This window comes from Spermophilus citellus, assembly GCF_964194105.1.
Source record: "Spermophilus citellus genome assembly, chromosome: 4".
Classification (NCBI taxonomy): domain Eukaryota; kingdom Metazoa; phylum Chordata; class Mammalia; order Rodentia; family Sciuridae; genus Spermophilus; species Spermophilus citellus.
In genome coordinates, this window is record NC_138185.1 from 130,709,078 (window position 1) to 130,731,405 (window position 22,328).

At 36.6% G+C, this 22,328-nt stretch overlaps 2 protein-coding genes across 2 annotated transcripts in view; both read left to right on the plus strand.

Annotated features, from left to right (window-relative positions):
• SHC4 (SHC adaptor protein 4) overlaps nucleotides 1–4,061 on the plus strand; it is a 130,957-nt gene extending 126,896 nt beyond the window's left edge. Inside the window, exon 12 of the mRNA XM_081293224.1 lies at nucleotides 1,096–4,061. Within this exon, the coding sequence (XP_081149350.1) occupies nucleotides 1,096–1,251 (156 nt within the window). The 3' untranslated portion in view covers nucleotides 1,252–4,061. The remainder of the gene's footprint in view (nucleotides 1–1,095) is intronic.
• Nucleotides 4,062–13,340: 9,279 nt separating this feature from the next.
• Nucleotides 13,341–22,328, plus strand: part of CEP152 (centrosomal protein 152) — an 87,480-nt gene continuing 78,492 nt past the window's right edge. The window contains exons 1-3 of the mRNA XM_081289763.1: nucleotides 13,341–13,427; nucleotides 13,741–13,969; nucleotides 18,915–19,008. Coding sequence (XP_081145889.1) covers nucleotides 18,922–19,008 — 87 coding nt within the window. The 5' untranslated portion in view covers nucleotides 13,341–13,427; nucleotides 13,741–13,969; nucleotides 18,915–18,921. The remainder of the gene's footprint in view (nucleotides 13,428–13,740; nucleotides 13,970–18,914; nucleotides 19,009–22,328) is intronic.

Here is a 22,328-nt window from a genome sequence, read left to right on the forward strand (position 1 = left end):
TATTGTAAAATAATAATCAAAATAGGAAATTTAATATGACTATAATACCATTATCTAATTTATAGTTCCTATTATTTGAATTCTGTCCATTAATAAGTATATGTATATTTAATATGCCAAAACCCAATACCTTGGCAGAACTCAAAAGAATCCCTTGTAGGAAAACTAGTAGAATTACATAACAAGGTACTCCCTGATTATACACCATCCTCCCCTGGATGATTCTTCATCTACCTTCTGAACAGGAGCAGATGTATGCTAAACTGCCAAGCTAATAGCAATGATGAATAGTATTGTATGTTTTCTGTCCATGCATAGATTGAGGATGCAATAATACTAGGAAGGAAATTCCACAGAGGAAGGCCTGGCATAGGAAAATAGAGTTCCTTTGGCATGCAGACAGTAAGTTCTGTGCAGAAAATATTTATGAATCAGCTACTTTATGAAGTCTGCTGGAAGGAGACATGAATGCCTATTAAAAAAGGTCTGAGGAGGTTTCTTGGAGGAGACAGAATTTGTGTTTAGCCTCCAAGGAGAGGTCAGACTTCTCTTCCTGTAGAGACAAGGTAATATGAAAACACACAGCTTAATGGAAGATAAATTTAATCCTGGGATTTACTCTTGAATATAAATCAGTTAAATATTTATAGTATTGGCAACAGGATAGAGTATATGAAATAATAACAACACAAAGAGGCTGGTTGCAAGTTTGAATTGAGTGACAAGTGCTTACCATTTCTTCACTGTAGGATGGTTTCTGTAAAAAGGTAATGAGGCATGAGAAAGTTGTTTATTAGGGAAAATAGAGTTGAAAAGTGATTTTTATACTTTATTCAGCAAAATTACTACTTTAGGGATAGGTCTGGAAAACACACATTATTGTCATTATTCTTTCACCCTCTCTACCAAAAAAATAAAAGATGATTTAAAAGATGGTAATCAGAAGTACTGTTCTTCATATTCAAAATTCAAATTGGTTCCCTTCTTATTGAAACTACACAATTTATTTGCTTTCCTTTCCCCACCCCAACTATCTATATCTTTCAGAAGAAGTACTCTTATTTAACCTAAATATATTTATACTTGCTCTTTAAGGTGAGGACCAAGGATCATGTGTTTGATAATGTCGGCCACCTTATCAGATACCATATGGATAATAGTTTGCCAATCATCTCTTCTGGAAGTGAAGTAAGCCTTAAACAACCAGTGAGGAAAGATAGTAATCCGGGACTTTCGAATTCCAAGAAATGACAACACCGAAACATCATCACAATGGTATTTCAAGAAACTCCATTTTTTGTTAGTCCACATTAAAAATTCAAACTTTGTTCCTAAAAAAAAAAAAAAAGCACAAACTGTGAAGTGCAGATTTCCAAGAACATCATGGACAAAGTCTTTTATAAAACAAAAAACTAACAATATATCTTCAGAAAATGAAAATCGGAGAAGAGGAAGAGGATTGCTTCATTTATAAAGAAACTATACATATGCACGGATGTCACTTTTTAAGGTCATATTGCATTGACAACAAGCTAAAAGCACAATTAAAATATCACATGCTAAAGACAACTTGAACTGCGGGGGCAGTGTATGTGCCTTTTAACTTGATAATTTGGGGAAGTTTTCATATGGGGCAGATAGTCCATTTCATATGGACTGATAGTTCTGGGTGTTTTCATGTTCTATAACTACAGAACCATTTGCCAAAAATGTTTTTTCTTGCTAAAAAAAAAAAAAAGAAGCAATTTGCTTGATAGTTACTGACTTTATTTCATTTTTCTGCTTAGTAGCATCTTTCATGGCGATGTTAAAATAAATATGGCATTGAATTCAAACTGTGTCTATGCCAATAGAGTCAAATCAAAAGCCCCTGAAACTCTTAGTCTTTTTCATTGGTCTGTCCCACTTGCTGTTTAAAAGGTTGTAAAGGATCTAAATTCTTTGGCCTAATATTTCTCAATCTTTGCTATTTGGACTGTTTTTATACACTATGCCACAAACTTAAGAGGCCAAATCTGTCAGTCATTTTTTTATTTTATCATTATTCTCTCACCCTCTTTGCCAAAAAAATAAAATGTGACTTAAAAGATGGTAACCAGAACTACTGTTCTTCATATTCAATATTCAAATTGGTTCCCTTCTTCTTGAAACTACAGAATTTGAAAATATAGGGAAATTATCTTTTGACTTACTGCCACTGAATCATAGTTTTGTACCTACATATGTCCTAGCACCTTTTCTAGATATGGTTAGACAAAATGCAGAAGGGTAAAAACATTGAATGAAATAGTAGATCAACTGGTAAACTGATAATGTAATTAAGCATTATATAGGGATAAGTATTAGGCTGGGACTTATCACTGTGACCTTGAGTAAGTTGCTAAACTCATCTGAATTCCAATTTTCTTGTTTATAAAATGAGGGAATTTGACTAGGAGAGTCTAGTCCTACCATAGTATGAGTCTATAAAAGGCAAGTCTTTCCTTTGTTAAAGGTCAATATTGATAAACAGTCTGTATGGTCAAGGTTAAAAATTCAGAGTTTTTTTCCCCTTTAGTCTGTGTCTATATTCAGGATAAATGGCATAACTGACATAGTTCAGACCCCACACCTTTTAGTGTAAGACAGTGAAAGTTTAGAATAATATAGGCAATGTAGTACAAATGGATTTAGTTTGCTTTCATTAGCAAAAATGTACTGCAGTTCTTTACTTGCCTTTGCATATATAGATATGGCAGTGTGTGTGTTTAATCCTGAAATATCTCAATAATTGCCTTAACTCTGTTTCATTTTGGCTAAGTAGATATAACCTAATATTTGTGATTGTGATACATTTGGTAAATTTTCAATATGGGAGACTTTTTTAAATAGAAATCATCAGAAACCAAACATAATGAACTCTAGTATTGTTATGGAAAGACTTATGATTTTATTTCTGTTGCCATTGATTTCTTAGGTAGGTTCATTTCTTTTTCTACAATTAGGAAATAATGTATCTTTCATTAATTTTCTGTACATCTTAGTTATTGATCACTTTTCCTTATAAAGGGCATCAGTATGGCTACAGATAACAGAAATTTATGGGTAATCTAACCACCTTTATCAGAGACAGGGCAGGGCTGTGGTTGGACTCAATCTTCTGAGTAGAATGTTGACTGGGAAGCAAGAGGTTCCTGATACAAATGAACACAGATAGCAGTAATCGTGTGAGCAGTACATGTGGGTAAGCAGTATTTGACTATAATGGCATAGCAATTAGGCAAGCAATACTGTATTTATAAATATCACAGGCATAGTAAAAGAAACACAATAAACGTCTGCATGCTATTTTAATCTCACGTTCTTCATCCATTTTATAGTGAAAACCTATTTACTTATAAATATCTGTAAATGATTTTTTTTTAAAAAAATAAATGACTATTGCTTTGTGACAACTGACAATATATGCCTGGTGTTTGGGAACTGGAAAACTTTACCATTTGTAGGATGTTTCAGGGTCCTGGTACAAAGCAGATGGCTCAGATTGGGTAATTTGAGATGTGGGCAGAATACAGGGAAACCACAAGGGAAAATTCAGTGCTCTGGGGCCCAGTGGAAAGGAAAAGAGAGGAAACAGTTACAGAATCCAGAGAATTGTGTGCAAGGGCTGCCTTTGTGAGCTATGGTCTATCCTGGAGGAATGCAACCAGCTCTGATATCTCAACAGAGAGACGGTGAGGGGCATTCCATCTGAATTCCAGATAAGATCCTCCCCTGGTCTAAGTAACTTGAAGACAGAACAAGACTTGATGTAGTCCTCCTGAAGAACTTGAAAGTTAGCCTCCTCAGGCACAGAGGAGGATGCAAAAGAGTAGAGAGAAAATCTGAAAGGGTAAATGGAGCATATCCAGCACAGAAGACTTGGGAAATAGTCAAACTTCTCAAAACATCAGAGAAGGTTTCAATTTGTCATTAAGGCAAAGATAATTTGCAGAGAAATGTGTATAAATGTTTGGGTAACTATATATGAATCAAGGCAAAATGTCAGCTTTTTACTATTAATAAAAACTGAATAAGCTGTATTTTGAGTGTTGGTTATTTTGCTTAAGAACAACTTCACATACATTTAAGTCTTAACATATATACTTTTGATCCTTGACCTTCCTGTTTCTTGAAAACCCCTCGGCTAATTTTGCCATTTTCTTACTTGTAATTATATAAGGAAAAACAATGTGTCTGACTCTGCTACTTTTTATGATTGGAATTATAGATCTACATAGATTACAACATGAGATAATTTCTTACTATGTTGAACACATATGTGAAACATACCATTCTATATCTATGGAAAATATTTAAATACACACATATTAGTATTAGAAATGAACTGGTACTTTTATCTTTTTGAGATTCTTATATATAAGATGGGATTTTTCCTTTATTTATATGCTTGCTCCTCCTTGCTCCAGTTTTAGGTAATTTTATTGTCTTACTAATGGGTCAAATAATCTTATTAGGGTGGGAATAAAAGAGAGTTTTTCTATGGACCTTACAAAGAAAGAGCAATAAGGGAATGCTACACACAATTTTCACATGTAAATTTGATAACTAAGAAGAAACAGACTGATTTCTTTCAAAAGTACAAGATATCACAATTCACCCAAAAGGAAATTGATGTTTGAAGAGCAATAAAGAAAAATTGAATTCATGATTAAAAACCTACCTGTGATGGTACTCAAATATCAACTTGATTGAATTGAGATATCCTTAGGAAATACCTATAGTTAAGAGATTTCCAGTGTGTCTATGAAGATGTTTTCAGAGTCATGTAGGCATAGCATGGCACATGGGATAGAAAAATAAAGAGGATACCCTCCTTGTTTGTTGGTATCACTGTTCAATACTCTGGGTTACCATATGGAACAAAAAGTGGAAAAAGGAAGTAAGTGTGGGTACAAGCTCAATTTTTATTGAGTGGATGCATCTATTGCTGCTGCCATGGCCCAGGAACATTGGACTCCAGCTCCTTTACTCTTCCAACATGAACTCTCACCAGCAATCCTCCAGGGAGCTTCTAGGCTTTCAATCTCCAGTTGGGGCTACATGATTGTTCCCTCTTATTCAGAGGCTCCAGCTTCTTGGACTGAGCAGCTATTAGTTCCTCTGGGTCTCCAGTATGCAGATGTGGAACTATCCAATTTTTGATCATGTAGCTCCCCTTTTATAATCATTTGTGTGGGTATACACACACACACACACACACACACACACACACACACACACTCCCCCCACCCTCTGTTGGTTTCTGTTCTTCTAGAAAACCATAAGACTATCCCCAAAATAAATTTTAGATAATTTGAATAGAGAACTCAATCATTTAAAGAATAGTTAACATCAGTGCTATGCATTTACTTCTTGAACATTAAAGAGAACACTGAACTTATATATAGGGCTTTTCCTTCATTGATAAGCTTGCTTCTCCTTGCTCCAGTTTAGGTAATTTCATTGTCTTACTAATGGGTCAAATAACCTTATTAGTGTGGGAATGAAAGAGAGTTTTGCCTACAGACCCTACAAAGGAGGACCAAATAAGGGAGTGCTACACACAATTCTCACATGTAAATTTGATAACTAAGAAGAAACAGACCAATTTCTCTCAAAAGAACAAACTCATTATTTAAAGAAGAGTTAACATCATTTTTTGAAGCAAATATTACTCTGACATTAAAACCAGACTAAGTGAAAAAAAGAAAAATATCAATATCCTTGTGAATATAGATGCAAAAATCCTTTAATGTTAGCACATAGTATTCCCAATATATTAGAATAATCATATAGTGAGATTCATTCCAGGGATGCAAGGCTAGTTCAGTGTTTGAAAAGTGATGACTATGAGCTACCACATTAACAATCCCAAGAAGAAAAATCGCCCAGATCCATCTGCACTGCCCTGTACGAGTCCCAGGCTCATAGCAGGCCTGGTCCACCTCTCCCCCAGTTGGGCAGACACCTTCCAGAGCCTAGCCTCTGGCGCACTACCTCGGGAGGGAGGTCAAGCCCAGCAGCCTAGATCCGCCCACACCAGCCTGTGTGGGTCCCAGGCTCACAGCAGGCCTAGTCTACCCCTCTCCAGGCAGAGCAGACACCTACCAGAACCTAGCCTCTGGTGAAGAACAATCCCTCCAACCAGCAGACTGCCCTGGGAGGTCATCTGGGTGACCCAGAACCACCCACCCTGGCCTGTGCAGGACCCAGATCCAGGATGTAGTAGCATTCATTTTGGAACACCAGCAGGGTCTGGAAGCCCAACATCAAGGTGAGGTACAGACAATCTGCATGGGTACTATAAGAATATAGGGAAGAAACTGTAATATCTCAGATCCACACTTCAAGAAAGGAAGACACACAGACAACATGAAAAAAAACAAGGGAGGAAAGTACCCCAAACAAACCAGGACACTATAATAACAGAACCCATTTTCAACCCAACAGCAAAGTTGATGAAATGTCAGAGAAGGAGTTCAGAAGGTTCGTAATTAAAATGATCTGTGAATTAAAGAATGACCTAAATGAACAAATACAGGCAAAAATTGATCACTCCAACAATGAGATAAGAGAGCAAATACAGGTAGCAAAAGATTACTTCAAGAAAGAGAGACTCTAAAAAAAAAAAAACAGGAAATCCTTGAAATGAAGGATACAATAAATCAAATAAAAAACTCAATAGAAAGCATAACCAACAGACTAGATCACTTGGAAAAAAGAATGTCAGATAATGAAGATAAAGTATACAATCTGGAAAATAAAGTTGATTACATAGTGAAGATAGTTAGAAACCATTAACAGAACATCCAAGAATTATGGGACAGCATCAAAAGACCAAATTGAAATGTTATTGGGATAGAGGAAGGCACAGAGTTTCAAACGGAAGGAATGCATAATCTCTTCAATGAGATAATATCAGAAAAATTTCCAAGCATGAAGAACGAATTGGAAAACCAAATACAAGAGGGTTACAGGACACCAAATGTACAAAATCACAACAGATCTACACCAAGGCACATTAAAATGAAAATGCCTAGCATAGAGAATAAGGATAGAATCTTAAAAGCCGCAAGAGAGAAGAATAAGATAGGGGGAGACCAATTTGAATCTCAGCAGATTTTTCAACCCAGACCTTCAAAGCCAGGAGATCATGGAACAACATATACCAAGCTCTGAAAGAAAATGGATGCCAACCAAGAATCTTATATCCAGTAAAACTAAGCTTTAGATTTGATGATGAAATAAAAATCTTCCATGATAAACGTTAAAAGAATTTAAAAGTAGAAAGACTGCACTATAGAACATCCTCAGCAAAATATTCCGAGAAGAAGAAATGAAAAACAATGATGAAAATCAGCAGAGGGAGAGATTATACTAAAGGAAAATCTAATCAGAGGAGAAACCTAGTCACATTAAAAACCAAAAATAAACAAAAATGGCTTGGAATACAAATCATGTCTCAATAATAACCCTGACTGTTAATGGCCTAAACTCATCAATCAAAAGATATAGACTAGCAGATTGGATCAAAAAAAAAAAAAAAAAAAAAAGACCCAACAATATACTGCCTCTAAGAGACTCATCTGATAAGAAGACATCCACAGACTGAAGGTGAAGGGTTGGGAAAAATCATACCACTCACATGGACTCTGGAAGCAAGCAGTGGTTTCCATCCTCACATCAAATAAAGTAGACTTCAAACTACAGTCAATCAAAAATAATAAAGAAGGACACTACATACTGCTCAAGGGAACCATACACAACAAGACTTAACAATTTTAAATATATATATGCTCTGAACAATGGAGCATCTACATTCATCAAACAAACTCTTCTCAAGTTCAAGAGTCAAATAGACCATAACACAATAATTTTGTATACCCCTTCCCTGACTTCCACGTGTTTTGCTTCTAACTCCCTGCACTGTTGCTGTCTTGCCACCTTCACTAGTGCAAGAGTGTGAAATCTCAGGTCCTTTGCCTCTGATTACACTTAGGGGTTCCATGTGGGATCAGGTGGGGCCCAGCATTATTCCTGAAGTCACACCCTTGCTTGGCCCTTTCCTGTACATCTTCTTCACTTCCTTACTGGTTTCGCCTGAAAGTGTTTCCTTAAATCATCTGCATCTGAATTTTCATCCCAAAATTCACTTCTTATAAACTGACCTAAAACAGATGTGTATCAAACAACTTTAAACATGTGTCCCATTACTGGCCATGTAACTATTAAAATGCATCAATATTTTTGATGAATCTTGTAATACTCTTATGAATGGTATCATTGTATTTTGTTAGTGTGCACTGAGTGCCTTGTGTGAGCAGTTAAAATATATACTAGTTTTATAAGTTCGTCTTGAGACTTCTTTTTTTAACCTACTGAGTGTTTCAAGAAACAGAAGTGGAATGGTCTGAGCATCTCTTGGCATTTGGGTGGACTCGTATTCCACAAATATAATTCTTATAGATTCGGACCTTTTTAAATGGTCAACATCACTTATAATAGCTTTTACTGATTTTCTGATTAAAAATCTTGTTGTGATTGAAATATTAAACATTAAATACAAGCAATTGGCCTTTCAGAACTTAAAGAAGCAAAAGACCTGTTGTCCCATGATTTTCATCCTTTTTTTTTTAAGTTGGGAAAAAAGGACTCTGTGACAATATAAAACTGAAAAGAACAATAGAAATTGTTTATTTACTTTTAAGAAAGATCTAATATGATCTAATTCATATGATTTGATAAAAAATAGAGCCCTATACATTTTCAAATAAACAAGTAATTTTTCACACTTGCCTTGGTAATATGTTGTGAGTTATTTAAATAAAAGAGATTCATAGCACATTTTATAAAGTAGAAGCAATTTCAGAGGAATTGGATGCCTTGGTTATAGATTTTTAGTAATAAAGATTTGAACTTTAAAATGTGTGTTATTTTAAAGTCATGTTGTAGGAAAAGTATAAATAATTTAAACTGGTTAACAGGACACAGAGTTGGATTAACCAAACGACTCATAGCAAACTTACTGAATATTGATGAAGCCAAAAAAGATAGTTAATAATTAAGAAACTGTAATAATGGCTCTTAAAAACCATTACCTCCTGAAGAAAAGCACTATTAAAATCATTCTCCCAAAAGTGGGAATTCTGGCTATCCTCAAGTATGCATTAGCAGGAACTTTACAATGTTGTACATATAAATTATGAATAATCATTCTTGATATACCTGATAATAGTATACTCATTTAAATTTATGAATTCTAAACATTAACAAACCTTGATATCTTGTTTGGTGGATTCCTGGATGTGTGAAAAAATAAAAGCCTATAAGTTAGCAAGTTATTTTCCTATGATAACTGAATAAATTACTTTGGCATTTGTGTCATTGAATGGCCCATCAGAGAGATCCTTGTGGCCACTGTATTTGGGCTATGGAACACATTTGGTGAATCACTGGTCTAGACTTTCCAAGTATAATCTATCATTAAAAATGCATCTTAGGGGCTGGGGATGTGGCTCAAGCGGTAGCGCGCTCGCCTGGCATGCGTGCGGCCCGGGTTCGATCCTCAGCACCACATACCAACAAAGATGTTGTGTCCGCCAAGAACTAAGAATAAATATTAAAAATTCTCTCTCCCTCTCTCTCTCTCTCTCTCCTCTCTCACTCTCTCTTAAAAAAAATGCATCTTAGTTATGACTGGCTATATACAAGGAATATATTGATTTTGCAGGGCTCCCATAATAAAGTATCACAAACTAATAATTTTATTCTCCCACATCTCTGGAAGGTAGAAATTTGAAATCAAGGTGTTGTAAGAGCCTACACTTTCTCCAGACTTTAGGGGAAAAAAAATTCTTGCTTTTTTCCAGTATCTGGTGGCCCTGGTGTTCCTTGCCCATGGCAATATAACTCCAGTTCTGCCTCCATCTTAACATGGATCTCTTCTTCTTGTGTGTTTGTGTCCTCTCTCCTTCCAAGGACACCAGTCATTAGATTTAGGGGCTACTCTAATCCATTATCACCTGAAATCAACTAATTAAATCTTTAAAGAACTTATTTCTAAATAAAGTTAGTCTTAGGTTCCAGGTAGACATGCATTTGGGGGCAATAGTATTATCTCTACATGACCCAAGCCAGCTCAATTAGAAAGCCATTTTAATTTTAAGTTCAGGTATCTCTGAATCCAGGGAAAAGCTGAACTAGCAGGCTTCTGATAGTACAGGAATTAGGCAAATCCATGGCTTTCAGTGGTAGAAGTTCATGATCTTCAGTCTTGGCTCTGCCACCTGCATGACAAGGCTATAGAGGCAGCCTATTTCCCATGAAATACAGGTGTAATAAGAGACTGCTTCTCTTCTGGAAGGCTGCTACCTTACTTTTTCGTGAAGTCCTATTTCAGTTATCTGGTAAAGGAACTTGATTGGTTCAGATTGGGTCTGATTCTCACCCTTGATCTAATAAGGTATGGCCAGAGCTGGGGATGGTGTGTGTGTAGGGATGGTGCTGAGGTCACAATGGTTGTGAGCATGGGAGATTCTAGAAAAATATGTCAATGTTAAGCCTCTAGAATAGTGCTTGGCACAAAGTAGATGCTCAAAAAGAATTGTTGAATGAATGGGCTACAAATAATGGTCTGATCTTCTTCAGTTCTTTCCAAGCACTCCTGTTTCTGTCTCTGGTGCTTCCTAGTTTTGTTCTGTTTGCATAAAACCGCATCCTTTGCATAGACTTCTCCTTTGCCTTATTTCATAAGCTTCTGTTATCCTTGTCTTTCTCTTCCCACTGCTTCCAGAACACCTTAGTATTTAGGTTGTGGCAGTTGTACCTTCCTGGTTATTCCTTACTGCCTCAGACCCCAATGTGTGCTCTAATCCAATAAGTCATAGGATGTGGAAACAGAATAGAAAAAAAATCTTTAGGGTTTTTACATTTTAAAAGCTCTTTCACATAATTTTTCCTCATTGTATCTTTCCCATGATCCTGCAAAGCTGATATTATCATTCCTATTTTCAGATAAGTGTTCCAGGCTTCACAGTGCACTCACAATGCTAATCAACTTGCCTGCTAAGGTCTCTCCTCCTCTTCCTCCTGGAACCTTCCTTGATAGATCCTTAAATATTCACTTTCCCTCAGAATTATTGCCTGTTCTATTAAACTTAATGTTTTCCTTGTTCATGTTATCATTTGTCTTTCTATGTGAGGATCTTGTTCCCCAAACAGTGTTGGTATCTTGAAGGTAGGGGTTCTGCCTTATACTTTATATTCAAGCACCTTGTCGGGACTTAAACAGGATAGGCAGCCAAAGAAAATGTTATTAATTATCATATAATCACAAATTCTCTAAAATCCATTTTTAGAGGCAGAGAATTTTGATTTATTCTTTATTCTGCACCTTTTATCAATTGTGTGTTAATCTCACTAATATATTTTGTATATAGTGATAAGCTCTGTCTCCTATTAGCTGTATGGCCCCCTAATAAGTCACTTAATTTTTCAATGTAAGTTTCTTCAACTATAAAGGGGATAGTATTAAAATCATGAGCACCCAAATGAGATAATGCCTGTGAAAGGGCTTACAAAACTGTATGACTATGTAAGAAATTATAAACACTGCCTTCATATGTGCTATCCCCCTTGCATATTTTATGCTTTTGTCTTTGTAAGAAGCAGCTGTTTGTGGGCAGGGATCACTTAGCATTTTTGATTAAGCATTCTGTCTAACCCTGAGCACAGGACACAAGATACATTAGTTTACTAATGGACTTTGGTGGAAAAGTGCCGCAGTCTAGTTCTCATTAACAGATACCATGGCTCAAGTTCAACAAATGCCATTTACCTGGATGTCTTTTATTTGCTTTTTCTGGTCTATAAAGTCTTTATTTGTTCATTTATTAATTTATTCACTTAACACAATTTAACACAACTGTCTTAAGTGGCTATCAGGAGTGGTGAAGCATGCTAATAGATGCCCAGGAAGCAGAGTAAATAAGTACCTCAAGATATTAACATTGTTCTGAGTGAAACACACACACACACACAAACACACACACACACACACACACAAACTGATTGTAATAGAGGCATTGTATCTCATGAAAGGATGAGTTGACTCTGGAAGGGTGGGCTTATAGGTTGCCCACCCATCCACACTGTGTACAGAGGTGGGAAAGATAATTTCTGCCAAGCGAAGGTAATGAAAGTCTTCAGAGGGGGTATTCACTCTCTTGGAGACAGTAGATGGATAAGCAAGCTAGGGCAATGCAAGTGAAACAGTTTGAGCAAAACAAAAGCACTCTGGGAACTATTGGTAGCTCAGCTTGTGATTTTATGCATTCTGTTACTATGGAGTAAATAACCATTTTGTGCCAGACCTTATGCTAGTTGATGAAGTTTCAGGGGTCATTGTAGGCATCACAGGGTTTGAGTGGTGAGGTGGTAAAGGAAAACCAGCCAGATTACAAAGAGCCTTGCGCAACCATTTTATTCCATACATATTGGAGAGGGTTAAAATTATATGTGAATCTGCTGTCACTGACTCTTTTGTATTCACTGGAACTCTTCTAACCAGAGAAGGCAGATACCAGTATCAGGCTTTACTGAATACTTGGAGGTGCTGTCTTAAAGGATCGGTTAACATATATTTAAATGACGACAACATTCATACCCAAGGGAATTCAAGTACATAGTGAACAAATATGGGAAAATGTGCCATATTACCAGTAATTAATGAAACACAGATTTTAACAAGACAGGAATTTCTAAGCTAGAAGACAAAGTAAAACAATAAAGGCTGGTGATAGCACCTTAGAGGACAAAAGAGTGAAATGCAAAAACTTTTTAAGGCAAGAAGAGTTTGGTGGGGAAAACAGGGACTCTATGTGCAGCAGCGGGGTCACTGGGGTGTAGGAGTGGAAAGAACGCGAAACACAAGAAGCCGTCCCACTACCCCCGCCCCCGCATCCCCCCTGACACCCTCCAAGCGGCACCCACCCCACCCCCCTTCAGTGCCCTTCCGCACCAAATGTGAGAGCCGGCTCAGGGAGCCAGTGTATCCGAAGGACTCGAGCTGGGCGCTCTGGCGTCTCTAGGCAACCGATAAGCCCACCCATCCAGAGTCAACGCTTTGGTAATTGGCTCATTAATTAACCAATAGGAGCACCGGGGGAACTTCCCGCCACCTCTGGCGCCCGCTTCAAACAGCCATGCTCTTGCAACTGCAGGGGGACCTCTCAACCAAGCTTGAGGAAGGCGGAGACCTCCGCCTCCTCGCCCGGCCCCGAACCGGCCGGGCCCCGCCCACCAGGCGAAATTCTAGCGGGTGATTGAAGGAGGCGGCTGCTCTTCAAGAACCTCCGGCTCCATGGGTTTGTTTGCGACTAGGAAGGAGCCAGCGGATTAGAATCAAGGTAAGGGGGTTTGCTAGAAGTTGGTCTTCGGCAGGGGCTAGAGTTCCCCCGAGGTGACACGTCTGTGGCCTCCGGTGAATTTTGCTTCGCAACCGAGCTTGGGCTTTGGTTTGGAGGGGTTGCGGGGTTCTTGGGATTTGGTTAAAGCTTCCCGCCGGGCTGACCTGCCCCCTCCCCAAATCGTGCAGTGGTGGCCTGCCCGCGGGTTACGGGGGTTCAGCTTTTGACTTTTAAGTGTCATTGAGACCTCTTCAGTCTCCCAAGATCCTACTTAGAAGTGACATCTGGGAAGCTCTCCACGTCTCCTTTCCAGGCTGCTGAAGTCGCCTGGAGACTCTTCCCTGAGGACCCCCACCGGTGGTCACCTTGGTGCCCCGCCTGGCTCATAGTGGGTGCTCTGTGCACGTGTGTTGACCGAGTACAAGTGACGCTGGCACCCAAAGCTAGCAACCTAGGCTTCCTGGGATCCGTCCGTGCAGCTTCTGATCTCGTGGTACCTACCTGTTTGATGTCCCGTGGCTGACGCCCAACCGAGTTCTTTGGTAAGGTCATTCATTTATGCAAGGCCATGCATTTATGTATTAATTCAGCCCGTGGGTGCCTTCTGTGCATTAGGATCACTCTCTTCTTCCTCTGCTTATCTCGAATTGATGTGTCCAAGCTGCTGTCATTAGTACTGAATACAATGTTGAAAACAGATATTGTCATCGCTTGTTCATTTTGTTTTTCCCACCATGTTCTTTGTAAACTTGAACAATGCTTGGTAAATTGTTGAATGAAGAGGCCTTTATAGCCAGGTGTTGCAGGTGTACAGCAGGCTAGTGTACTCTGGCTATTTCCATTCTAGAAGGGAAGTTAGCAGGTAAGCAAGGAAGTAGAATTTTCTAACTTCCAGGGCAATTCTTATAACCAGTTCTGGGGCACCTAACCCTTTCTATCTTGTACTCAAGAACTGGAGTTTGATTTAAGCTGATTTTCACCATATACATCTATGATACCAGGCAGTTTACAGATGATTACATTCAACTGATAAGAGAGGCTGAAGGTGAAGCCATAAGAAAAGTATCAGAAATGCTGTCTGAAAGGGCAAAGAAGTGACTAATTTCATGGGGTAGTGGTGGTAAGATTTGGGAAGGCATCTGGCAGAGGGTGTTATTTTCATCCCAGAGGAGGTTGTATTATTTGAAGTAATATGCAGGCTGTACATTCACCTTTTCTTAGAATACTGTTTTTACCCTCATTTCATTAATGAAGGAATGGTGGCAGTTTAAGATTGCACAGCTGATAAATAGAAGAGCCAAAATTGAGCCCAGGTTGTCTGAATGGGTTCCCTCATTCTTCAGCCACTTACACCATATTGTGTCCTTTGAGATCTATTTCTGATCTAAAGCCTATTTTTTCTGTAAAACCTCTTTAAGCCTTCCTTTCTTGTTAGACATGTTAATTTGTGCTTTGTATTTTCCCCTTTGATAGAATTTATTACAATGTATCATTGTAATTGTTAGTTTGCAGCATTGTCTCCTAAGAGAGTGAGCTCCCCTTGACTGGTAGGTGCCATATCTTAGGTGCATATAGGATATATTCTGGCACACAGTAATGTTCAATAAAATTTTATTAAAATAATGAATTCCAATAGGTAACATGCATATATTCTATTAATTTAGCAAACATTTGTGTGCCTACTATGACCAAGGAGCAGATACATTTAAAAAAAATTTTTTTAATAGTTGTAAAGAGACAGAATAGAATGCCTTTGTTTATTTTTATGTGTGCAGAGGATCAACCTCCATGCTAGGCAAGCACTCTGCCACTGAGCTACAGCTGCAACCTGGCAGATATATTTTAATTCTGCCTTTAGGGTGCTTGGTTTGTTCAATGAGGTAAAAAAAATGTACTTTTGCTTTGTAACCTTTAGCCCAACTAAACACATACTGTTTTTCTTCTTGTTGCAAGGAGGGCAAAGAAAATATAACCAGGGACAACAAAGTGAGTGTTCGATTAGATAACTGTGTCAGAGAACTGTCTAACCTAAGAAAAGAACAGATATTCATTTTATATATCTTGTTAATGGATTCAGAAAAAGTTTTCTATTTTAGGATGAGAATCTTAACTAGATTATGATATTTTTTAAAAAGCGTATGTGTACTTCATGTTGATTTTTTTAAATGGTCTCTCTTTTGAGTTAATAAATACAGCAATATTTTTTATTTTTACTAGTGGTATAGTATTGCCAAATTAATTCAAAAGTAATTTTTTATTAAGGCAATACGTTTGTGAATGTTCATTTAAAATATATTAATTGATAATTTTCAAAATGGTTTTAGCAGTTTATATTTTTGCCAGCAATTTATGAGCCATACACAATAGCCAATACTAGGTGTTACACAGTTTGAGATTTTTTCAATACAGTGATTGAAAATGGCATTTTGTTGATTAAATGACACTTCTTTGAATTCTTCATGAGTTCAGCATTTTTTTCAAATTAACTAAGCACTAACATGTTATTTACATCATGTCACTGCCCATTTTAAAATTGAATTGTCTTTTTCTCATTTTCTTGCAAAAATGATCTGTTAAGACCTTGTTTTGCAAATATTTTTCCATAATTTTTTTCTGACTTTGTTAGTATTGCATTTTTTTGATACTTAATATTTACTAATTATATTTTTTACTTTATACTCATTCTGTGGTTAGGTTTTCAATCAATTTTTTTCCTTATGGTTTCTGGATTTACTATCATGCTAAGAGTGTGTGTGTGTGTGTGTGTGTGTGTGTGTGTGTATTTAATAGTCTTTTATTCTGAATATTATAGTAAAGTCTCTGATAGTGGTTATTAGTGATGATTAAAGTGTCAAAGAAAAACATTAGCTTTTACTTTTAAATTTCAGTTATTTCAGTAAAAATACTAATTTCCTTTTAGTCTTTTTTAAAAACCTCATTAAGTTGATCAGATTTCTCTTTATGCCAAAAATTGTCTCTTAAGGTCTCTAATATTTTGCACTTTTTAGAAGGAAATATTATTTATACCTTTTCTTCCCCAGTGGGAGAGATTTGGTCTTTTCAGATACTAATGGCATGGTTTAGATTTAAAATGTCATTTTAAGAAAATGCAGTTTTGTCTTTTATTCTCTTCACTTAAAAACATACTGTAGAATTAATCTATTTCCTGAGAAAAAGTAGTTCAGTATTTAATATTGTTCCTTTATTTAACAATAGGCTCTTGTAACCTTCAAAGTTCCTTTTCAATATTCAACTTCAATTAATGACCAATTAATAAAGGTTGGGGGAAAACCCCTCTCTTCTTTTTCTAATATAGGAGAAATTAATCCAAATTTTATATTCTGGGTTGTACTTGTAGTTAAATGAAAGAAGAGGTGGGGAATATAGTAAGCAGAATTTAGAAGCAGCAAGGATTCATGGTTATCTTTAAGGGCCAGCTTAATCTGATCTCTTTATGGTGATAGAGTTTACCTGAGCTGGGATTTTAATTGTCTGTATATACTGTAGTCTTGATATCTACTTACAGGAGTGAAATAAATTGTAGAAACAGGAGATTATGTGTTTTCTTCTCACCCTTTCAACTACATTGTAGGCTTGTTACCATATCCAGATCTTAATCTTAGGCTGGTACATAAGAGAATTCTTGTAGGTGCTAGGTGAAGACAAGGATTTAGATTCCTCAAGCATATAGTTTTCCTCTTAGTGAAAGAGTGCTTATGTTCCTTCTCCCTCTAGTCCTGGCACAAGAGTAGAAAGGAGTAAGTATGGTTGGCCTAAGGAGCAGTTGCTGGGAAGGTTAAACTTGACATGAAAAGTTCAAGTTGATAAAAGTTGATTAAAAAGGATTTGGATGCAGGTACTAAGAGAAGAAAGAATGAGAAGGTGGGCTGGAAATTAGAGGCTGGCCAAAAAACATCAGTCCTTGAAATAAACAATAACAAATAGGTATATGGGAATTTTCAGTGTGGAAATTCATATTTGTGTTAATGCCATATTCTGAAGTACACATTTTATTTCACATTTTAATATCCACAAAGTATGATGTGTCATAATTTAATTGACTGCTTTTTTTTAATGGTACAAATGGAATTATCATCATATAATCAAGGGTACCTTAGGTTTGATGAAATGGGATATCTTTTGGTGTTGGACTGTTGTGATATAATTCTCAACTCTTAACACAGGGAGTTAAATTTTTTTCTTACTTAAATTTTTTCTTTCCTTCCTTCCTTCCTTCCTTCCTTCCTTCCTTCCTTCCTTCCTTCCTGGGGATTGAACCTAGGGCTTTGCCCATGCTAGGCTAGTGCTCTGTCCCTGAGCTATACTCCCAGTGACTTTTCTTTTATTTTGACAGAGTCTTAATAAGTTGCCCAGGTTTGTCTTGAACTTGAGATTCTCCTGCCTTAGCATCCTGAGTAGCTGGGATTACAGGCTTGTATTACCACACCAAGCTAAGGAAGATAAATTCTGTATAGAAAATGCATTTCGATTGCTGGGTCTCTGTGCTTTTTATTTGAATTCCAGTTTAATGATAGTTTACAGCCTGAAGGGGGGTGTAGTGAGTGAGTTGTGGCTCAGACTCACATCAAAGTGCATTTCATTGGCATGAAGAGCACTGGACTGAGTGGTGGACCATATTAGGCCTGGTAACGGATGATACCTGGTTACTTTTTTTTGGTCAGAATTGTTCAGAGTTTTGATATTCTGGGAATTCTAGGTATAGTGTCAGGATCCTTAAGTGTAATTTAATAATCAACAGTCTTTCTAAGTGTGAGTAGTCAAAAATGCATCTCCAGTTGTTGCTTCTGCCACACAGTAGTGACTGTTCCTCAGGGAGCTTTTGCTGTTGCTTTTGGAATTGGAACCTCACAGTGGCATAGCATCTGGTTTCCCATCTATCTTTCCTTAGTATTTTGCTGGAGCCTGATTGTATCAAGTTTGCAAGCAGAACATTTAACACTTAGATTTCTGTTGTGTACTCTATAATGTTAGCAGATTGTAGTGGTTTCTGGGTAGCAATATTAACTCAGAATTTAGGAACTCAGTTTTGTAAAGTATGAAATTTGGATTTGTGTTGTTCAAAGAATGAAGAAAATTACTACCTGTGCCATACATCAACTTGAAAGTTTTGTTTGAACTTATTATTAAGATTTTTGTGTTTGGCACTCTTCTATTTCATTATCATTATTTTACTTTTTTGCTCAAGCAAAAATTCTGTGTTAAATTATACTTTCCAGGCCATTAGAAAAAAATTATTTGTACTTTTATTACCTATTTGCATTTAAATTTTTTTTATTTTCTATGGATCAGAATTAATTTGTAAGAGCTCTCTTTATATTTGTAATACTGTTTATCATACATGAGTTACACATATTTTCTCCCAACCTGTCGTCTTTTGACCTGGGGCATGGCAGTTTTATTATGTAGTTTTGTTCTGGGGAGATTTTATTGGCTATTTAAAAATCAAACATCTTCCCCTTCCCATAGGAGGACCATGTCATTAGACTTTGGCAGTGTGGCACTACTGCCACAAAATGAAGAGGAAGAATATGACAAAGAAGATTATGAAAGGGAAAAAGAGGTGAGTTACTCACAAAAAGGACCCTAGGCCCAATCTTTAACAATTTGTACTTAATGATAAAAATTATATCATCTTGTGTCATTTTGAAGGGATTTATAATTCTTAAAAAAAACCACAACAATACAACAAAATCCTAAAACCTGAAGGCTACTTGGACTTGAGAAGGTAGATGAGTGGAATGCTTCTTTCTTTGAGAGAAGAATAAAACACAATTTAGTGTTGCCATCAGATAAATAGTGTTGCCATCAGATAAATTCTTTAAGAATTTTTATTTAGGAGACAATGAATGGCTGTGGAAGGAGAGGCCAAGTTTCTGTGCGTGGAACAGAAAATGGAGTCTTCAGGACGTTTATAGACGAGTGGCAGACAGTAAATAAGAAAACAACCGAGTAAAGTAATTTGAGTAAGTGCTGGTATATCACTGGTTACTCAGTGAATAGGCTATTCTCAAATTCCAATCTCCATATCATCCTGATCAGCTGTACAATTATGATCTTGCTTTTGCCATTTCTGTTCCCTCCATTGTTTGCATTGAAGATCAGTTGGAGAAAGTGCATTTAGTCTTCAGAAAAGGAAAGGACTTCCTAAATAAGTGACTTGATAGTCAGAGGACATTTATAGCAAATGGAATCTCAAACCACAGACTACCATGAATAGACTCATATTTCAGACAAAAGCCTTCAATCATTTTATAGAAAAGTAAGGCACTCTAATAATTTTTAAATTGCTGTACCTATGGTGTACTGGTATATATGGCAACATGGTATCTATCATGCCAGTATTCATATCAATTAATTATTGCACATTATTCATATTCCTCACAACTTACTGGAGCATAATATCTTGGTGTACCATTTGAGAGCTGCTGTTGTAGTTGTCCTTGCTACTCAGTAGACCTCATTCAGAATATTTTAGGCAAATGTTTACAAGTAAAATATATAAATCTGGGCCACAAAAGAAGAATTCAAAAGCTCTTTTATTAACTCGTCCATAATGTAACAATGTGACTTTACAAAATGCCTTTCACCTAAAGTTGCCTACAGTGTGATTTCACAGTTATTACAGATATGCTTGTGGTTATGCTTGAGATAAGAATGGTTGTTATAAGCATCTATTGATAAAGCCACAGCTTAAGGTAGATTGTCATTTGGATTGTCAGTCTGTTGAAGTATACATGTATTTTCTGCAATGTCACCAGAAGTAGCTCTGTGATAATTATTTGTTCCAGATAGTACAATTATGTGTGTATGTACATATATATTCTGGAGCTGGTAGTTTGGGGCAGAAATAACTTAGTAATCTGTGCTGTCAAGATAAATGCTCATGATGGCTCATTTAATGATGATATATATATTTGAAAGTGATCTTGGTAAAAAGGGAGGTAATTTAAGTAGCAGGTAGCAGACAGAACCTTGAACCTGGTAATGCTGCTGTGGGTCCTCTTAGTTTTTATATTGGTACTTCTCCTCTAATAGAATAATAAAGTTTCATTGAGCTTGGAATTGTGTATTTTAGAGGTAGATTTTCTAATCAGTACCTTTTCCACATTTTAACTGCCTTGCTTTGATGTAGTTATAGAAACATTTTTATATTTTGTTTCCACTAGAGGGGGCTAGTGTTTATTTACATTCCATATTATTTGATTTATTTAGTGAGATTTTTTTTGTCATTCCCCAGATAGTTCAAGAAGCAAATGGTTATGTCTTGATAGTATATATATTTTTAATCCATTTCTTATGCCTTATCTGGATTGTGTCTTGTGAGTTTTTCCCAATGCTATACAGTTATCTTTAAAGGAATATTGAATGATCACTGTCTGGGTTGAAACTTAATTGTATACAAACAGGTTGAAATAGTGTCATCCAGTAACCAACTTCATGTCATATTGAAGAAGAGGACAGTGGAAATGGGGAGATTCAGACTCTAGGTTCCAGCTCTGCACTTGACCTGTGTTTCCCTGGCTTGCCCTTCAAGTTTTCTGGACCTTGGTTTGCTGCTTGCCTTTAAAATGAAAAACTTGACATGGAGGAACTCCAGTGATTGCTCTTGGCCTACAATACTATTATGCACCATCTATAGTGTGGCTCATACTTGTCTAATGTTTCTCTTTCAGATATACAGCAACCTAGACCAGGTCTCCCCTACTTACACTATGGAATTTAGTTTAGCTTATGAAATGCTTCCCCCACACCTTGCATCTGAACATAGCATAATTCATAAACTAAAGGTATAGCTGCCAAGTTATTCTGGCCCTTTATCATTCCCATATTGGACCTTTTCAAAATATGTTTTAAAATGGTTCTTTGATTAAAATAGATCTGCTTAGTGTGTATCCATGAAAGCTTTATTTTTTTTATTTTTATTTTTTTTAAAGAGAGAGAGACAGAGAGAGAGAGAGAGAGAGAGAGAGAGAGAGAGAGAGAGAGAGTTTTTTTAATATTTATTTTTTAGTTTTTGGCGGACACAACATCTTTGTATGTATGTGGTGCTGAGGATCGAACCCGGGCCGCACGCATGTCAGGCGAGTGCGCTACCGCTTGAGCCACATCCCCAGCCCATGAAAGCTTTATTTTATAATTCATTTTAAAAAATACCAGAATCTCTTTAGAAGTGCACTTGCCAGGTTGCCTGCTCCAAGGGTAGATGACTGTTGGTTACTCCATTTGTTGTTTTTCTCTTGGGAGAAGATGTATTGTATGGTTTGTCATCTGAGAACTTCTGCTTTCATGAATACCAGGGGATTATAGGCTCTGAAGACAGTCTGTTTAGTCAATTTAAGTGGAAAATCCTAACAAAGGGCTGACATATTGTCTGTTTTACATTCACTCCTGAACAAAAGTTGTTGATGAAATTCTTTGAGTTAAATGCCCTCTTTTTCTTTTTTAGGAAATAAACATGAAGTAATAAAAGAAGAGGAGTTTATAGAATGATTTACAATGTGTTTTAGTAGAAGCTTTAACAATAACATATTCTCTTTTTTCTAGGGGAGGTATCTCTTAAATTACTAAACTCAGTCGATAGACAATAATATCCCACTGAGAAGATTGCTACTTGCAGTCAAAAAAACAGTCTGTTGAATTTGAAATTAATGAGGGATTAAATCTTGTCATTTATAAGGATTATTAATTTTGTCCTTCAGTCTGTATTTGGAAGGTGGCAGATCTAAATGAGGAAAATTTAGTTTCTAAAATTCTCTATTTGTTATCATGGATAGGTCAATACGGCAATTTTGTGTTTGGTGGCACAAGGTTTAATGACCAAAAGCAAAATCTATTTGACAGTGGATAGGAGGAGGGCACACTTTGATCCTGAGCAATGGA